This window comes from Mandrillus leucophaeus, unplaced genomic scaffold (genome assembly GCF_000951045.1).
Source record: "Mandrillus leucophaeus isolate KB7577 unplaced genomic scaffold, Mleu.le_1.0 Scaffold174, whole genome shotgun sequence".
Taxonomy (NCBI): Eukaryota; Metazoa; Chordata; class Mammalia; order Primates; family Cercopithecidae; genus Mandrillus; species Mandrillus leucophaeus.
The window spans coordinates 2,511,951-2,517,646 of record NW_012101743.1 but is presented as its reverse complement, the minus strand read 5'-3'; the positions used below and the strand labels follow the sequence as shown (position 1 = coordinate 2,517,646).

The 5,696-nt window shown below is 42.6% G+C and overlaps 1 protein-coding gene across 1 annotated transcript in view; it reads right to left on the bottom strand.

Annotated features, from left to right (window-relative positions):
- The window catches only part of DOCK11 (dedicator of cytokinesis 11), a 205,198-nt gene that overhangs the window by 52,154 nt on the left and 147,348 nt on the right, over positions 1-5,696 (bottom strand). Inside the window, exon 35 of the mRNA XM_011977202.1 lies at positions 2,214-2,355. Coding sequence (XP_011832592.1) covers positions 2,214-2,355 — 142 coding nt within the window. The remainder of the gene's footprint in view (positions 1-2,213; positions 2,356-5,696) is intronic.

Genomic DNA, 5,696 nt, shown 5'->3' with positions numbered 1-5,696 from the left:
AAAAACAAAATTAAAAAAATGTTTTTAAATAAATAAATAAAAGAAATGGGGTCTCACTATGTTGCTCAGGCTGGTCTTGAGCTCCTTGGCTCAAGTGACTCTCCTGCCTTGGCTTCCCAAAGTGCTAGGATTACAGGCATGAGCCACTGCACCCAGCCCACAGACGGTTTTTGATGTTTCCAACAGAGTTCCATGCTGACGCCAGCCTTTTCTGGGTGGGGTTTTATTCTGCCTGATTTGTGTGTCAACTTGACAGCCACAGCCCTCTCACTGCCAGATACAATAGGATAAATGTCACAGTCATTACCAGCAGCGGATGATTAAAATGGTGACTAATTGGGTACCTGTGCCAAGGGAGAGGTAGGAGTTGAAAATAATTCCTAGGTTTCAAGCCTGGGAGGTGCAAGAATGATGAGGTCAATTTGGAGCATTAAACCCTGGGGCCAACGTGGGTGAGACAACAGAGTGGAAGAGTTCCTCAGGCGGGTGGAAGTGTGGGACTGAAGGTGAGGGAGAGGTCGTGGGGGTTTACAGATACCCATAGAGATGTAATCGCTGAATCTGCGTAGAGAGAAAAGAGCAGAATCTGCGTAGAGAGAAAAGAGCAGAAGACTGAGGATAAGACGTTTGGAAACATCTGTTTATTCATGTAGCCAAAATAAATTCCAGAAGAGGGTCATTTTGGCCAGGTTCTCAAGCAGGCCATGTTTCTTCCCAGGTCCCAAATGGCTCCCATCCTGGCCCTAGCACGGAGGCGCATAGGGTGGCGGGCAGGAGGGCAGTGGGGTCTGGGCCTCACTTTCACAACAGGTCTCAAATTTAGACTCGTGAGGTTATTTCCAAAGAGGATTATATCATACCTACAGTCACAGATAGAGAGGCCCTGTCAGCTCCCTCGTCCCATCCAGGTGCAGCGAGCATCAGGTTTCCTGTGAACATCAGCTCCCACCAGGAGCTGCGTAGGGTCCCTTTTCTAGGGATTGTCCTTCTCCATCTCTGTGACTGTGTGAGCCACCATGTGTGTAATGTGTCTCCACTGTCCCTGCCACACTATCGGTCCCTCTTGGGACAGGGGCCTATTCCCACATACAATCATGGTGCTGTACTCCTCTTGCCAAAATTAATTGGTAGAGGGGAACACCTGACTCAAACTGGACCAAAGTGTCACTTAAAGGGGGTCAATGTGTCACTCTCCAGGGGTTTTGTTGCCCTGTTTGAGAGTCAAATGTATTTCCCTATGTAAAATTTAAAATAACGACAACAAAAAGGTGGCAGAAATCAATGAATATTTCCCCTCTAGAATCCACTAACATGCTGGTGGAGGAATTTGTAAATAGACATAAATGAATAAAAACAAAGAGAACCTGTGAGGAGATAGAGCAACAGATTTTGGAAGCTAGATATCGGTGATTACTGAGAAGAACTGAGAATGTTGAGAATGTTGAATACTGTCAGCTGCAGGAAAAAACAAGTGGTAACAAAGTAGTAACCCAAGAATCCCCTAAAAGCCTCCAGGTACCACCTGAAGTAAGGTTAAAGATGAGCCTAAAAATGAAGACTCATTAAATGTCTATTTTAGAAACAGTTAGGGCTGGGCGCAGTGGCTCACGCCTGTAATCCCACCGCTTTGGGAGGCCAAGGCGGGTGGATCACCTGAAGTCAGAAGTTCGAGACCAGCCTGGCCAACATGGTGAAACCCAGTCTCTACTAAAAATACAAGAATTAGCTGGGCGCGGTGGCATGCACCTGTAATCCCAGTTACTCAGGAGGCTGAGGCAGGAGAATCGCTTGAACCCAGGAGGCGGAGGTTGCAGTGAGCTGAGATCGCGCCACTGCACTCCAGCCTGGGCTCAACAGAGCGTGACTCCATCTAAAGAAAAAATAAAATTAAAAAAAGTATATTAAGCTAGCAGTGACTTCCGCTCTCACCTATCTGCCATTGGGTGTCTACTCACAGAAGCTTGGGTTCCCCCCAGAAGTCCCTGCGTTTCCGGCCTCCGGTCAAAGGGCAGCTTGTTGCGCCTCTGCCTGAGGGTGGTGGCCTCCCTCTCCTGTGCGTTAGCTCTTCCAGCCGAAAAGTTGGTGCCTCCTTTCCAGCGAAAACCTGGGACTTTCCATCCAATCGTGAGCACCCATCTCCCTCGCCCCGTGTCCTAAGGTAGCTTCGGAGAAGGTCTGTGAAAGGGGTAGAAGGGCTCGCCCTCACAGCGAACTAGCTCCAATCCACGGCAAGTCCGCCATTTTCTTAACGGCACTGTTATCGAGCGACAAGGCCATCCCTCCCATTTCCAAATCTGTGAAACATGATGCAGGCAGGGAACGCGGGTGAAGGAGGGAGGAGAGGTTGTAAGAAATCTTCAGGAAGAGAGTCATCACAGCTTAGTGTATGTGATTTGGAATCTGACAATTTTAAAAAAACATGGCTGACGCTGAAAGAGCTCCATGATAAAGAGCTGAGGCGTCTACAGGCAAAATTAACAAGTCTGAGGAAACAGCGATTGTCAGATGGGAGGTGGACGGGCTCCACAGTCAAAATTAAAGAGTTGACTGAACAGCAGAGAGTCCTGCAGAGCACCATTAATGACTTGAAAGATCAGTTAAAGGCAAAAACCTGTGACAACTGTTCAATGAAAGAAACATACAGGCTTGCGCTAGAGAAAGACTATTCTGAAATCCAACAACAAAATCTTTTCTTTATTGCGGAACTCACTAAAGAAACAAATAAATTACGAGAAGAAAATAAAAGGCTTTCTAAAATAATAATGAAGCAACAACAGTTTCAGACTTATGGTAGTGATGACTTCGTTTCTGGTAGTCAAATGACTATGTCAGATGTTTCAGTCAGGGAGCCTGCACAAGGAAAGCAGAGGCATGTGCCTATCAAATCAATAAGCCAGTCACAAAGTAAACAGATGAAACCTACGAGCACAAAGGAACTGCAACAAAGTTCAGAGTTTCCAGTTCCATCTTTTAGTGAAGACCTCTTTGAAGTGCCGGAGACCCCTTTTGCGAAAAGTTCCTCTAAGCCTAACACAGAAGACCCTGCCAGCCAGAAGCTACTGGCAAGTTCTCTTTTAACAACTTCACTTAGTCATCAAAAGAGGTATGGATTTCAAGATTTTCTCAATCCTCATGAAGACAAGATTGGCCAGCCAAAAGGGACACTTGAAACGAAGGTCTGCCCCCCAAAAGAAACTCAGATTGGTGTATCATGGAGCCCTTCCGGTGTCTCCCCAGGAGAATACCCAACTCATGTATCTGAAACTTTACTGGAAAGTTTAGAGGATTATTCGATAACCTCATGTCACTCTCTTACAAAGGAAAAGAAAATAATCCCTTTGAATGCCTTGCCTTTAGACTCTACTTTAAAATCTAGTACAAAAAGAAGAGCAGTGGTTGCTATTCCTTGTAACACCAAATTTGCAGCGAAAGATAGCGCTAAACTGATACCTTCCAACGAACAGTCTGCTTCGGAGAATATTTATGAATCTACAAGTGCAGGGAATGGTGCCGATAAGCCTCAATGTGATACTGAGAGTGTCTTTTTGGGGTCTAGGCTAAAGAGAAAAGTGAAGACACAGTCACAAAGAAAGAGGAAGTAGCTTCCCCTTCCCTGTCCCCTTCCCCTTCCCCGTCCCCGCCCCCCAGCCCCAAGGAAACAACAATGTTTTACTTTTCCAACAGAACAGTCTTCTTGTCAATTCAGACTTCCTAACTGGTAACTCCTGACTCTTACTCCTTTTCTCACGATATAATAAACTAAGCAATAAGGCCTGAAAATATTTGGCAAATGAATCTAAGACTTTGAAATAGCAAATTTTCGTCAGTTAATAAAATGCAGCTACAAGTAGATAATGAAATTTATTCTCCAGAATCCATATAGAAGTATAGAGATAGAACATCTTTTCATTGATATTAAAGTTGCTACTGTTTATGACTCCATAAAAAAGAAAGCCAAGAGAGGACCTCAAGAGTGTGGACTTCAAAGAGATCAATATTTAAATGCATAAAGAGTAACTAAAACAATATTTACTGGACAAGACAAATTAGAATACATCCATTGAGAAGGATCTAGAAGAAGACATTTCTTAGAACGAAATGAATATGACTTTACAGATAATACAGCATGACTTTATACATATAAAAGATAAAGAGATGTGACATAGACTGTATACTAGTTATTGAAAATGTGCTTTTTAAAATCAAAAAGCAAAGACCAAATATTTGGCACAGAGTACCTGCCACTGAGCAAGCATGGTCAACATTTGCAAGAATAAGAGGAACTATCAAGTGCACAAGAAATAAAACAGTCATGGGCCAGGCACGGTGGCTCATGCCTGTAATCCCAGCACTTTGGGAGGCCAAGGCAGGCGGATCACGAGGTCAGGAGATCGAGACCATCCTGGCTAACACCGTGAAACCCCATCTCTACTAAAAATACAAAAAATTAGCCAGGCGTGGTGGCTGGTGCCTGTAGTCCCAGCTACTCCGGAGGCTGAGACAGGAAAATCGCTTGAACCTGGGAGGTGGAGGTTGCAGTGAGCTGAGATCCTGCCACTGCACTCCAGCCTGGGCAACAGAGTGAGACTCCCTCTTCAAAACAAAACAAAACAAAAAACAGTCATGGTTTTACCCATGACATTAAAATAAAACAACCAGAGACTTGTCTCTGGTTAGTACAGAATGTGATGTATATGTGTGTGTATGTGTGTGTGAGACCTACAGTGGAGGAGGGGAGAGAACTAGTCGGCAATGCAGCTTTTCCCCTCCTCCTACCTTCTTTCTCCCTCATTCTTTGGGCTATGGTGGTATTCAACCGCTTTTTTGTTCAGTTCCGCTTTTTTTTTCTAACGTATCTCTTGGACCTATTTTTTTTTTTAAGGCTAGTCAAGTGAGGCAATGGGAGTGGAGAAGAGATAAAGATTGGGCCTCTTTTTTAAAAAAATAAATTTATTGAGAGATTCATTTACCATAAAAATGCCCACATAAATAACCCACAATAGTACAATAGTTTATAGTTTCTTCAAAGACTAGTGAAACCTTCACCAGTTTTAGAACATTTTCATTGCCTTAAGAAGAAACTCCATAAATGTTAGCAATTTCCAGATTCCACAACATAATCTTTGATGTTTATGCTAAATCGTACATTCCTAGAACTTCAATATTCCAGTTATTTTTATTTTATTAACGAACTTTAGAATTTACTCATATCTAGCTATTTATTTTAATGTTTCTATAGCTACTATATCAACTTATTTTATGTCTTTACATCCTGCATTATCATAAAATATTTAAAACAAGTAGTAATTACTGAAAATAAAAAATAGAAAATGAGTAAAACATAGCAATCACTATGATGATCCCAGGTGCTTTTATGTTTTCCATTCTTTTTTTTTTTTTTTTTTTTTTTTAAGCAAAAGTATTGCGAAAAGGAAGACAAGGGAGGGAACTGTCTAAGTAAATGTGGTATTTGGAAATAACCTGCTTTTACTTCCCAAGGACATGCAGTTTATGAAAGTCCTTTGGTTGTATTCCATCATACAGTATAAAGAGGAACTGGTAACACTAGTAAATATGGCTCTACACCAAGGAGAAAAAACAGAGCCTGACAACGTGATACCAGACAATATCATACAGTGTTGCTGCAAAGATAATGATGACATTCGCTACCCTTCGAGAACTCTTCCTGTTTTTTT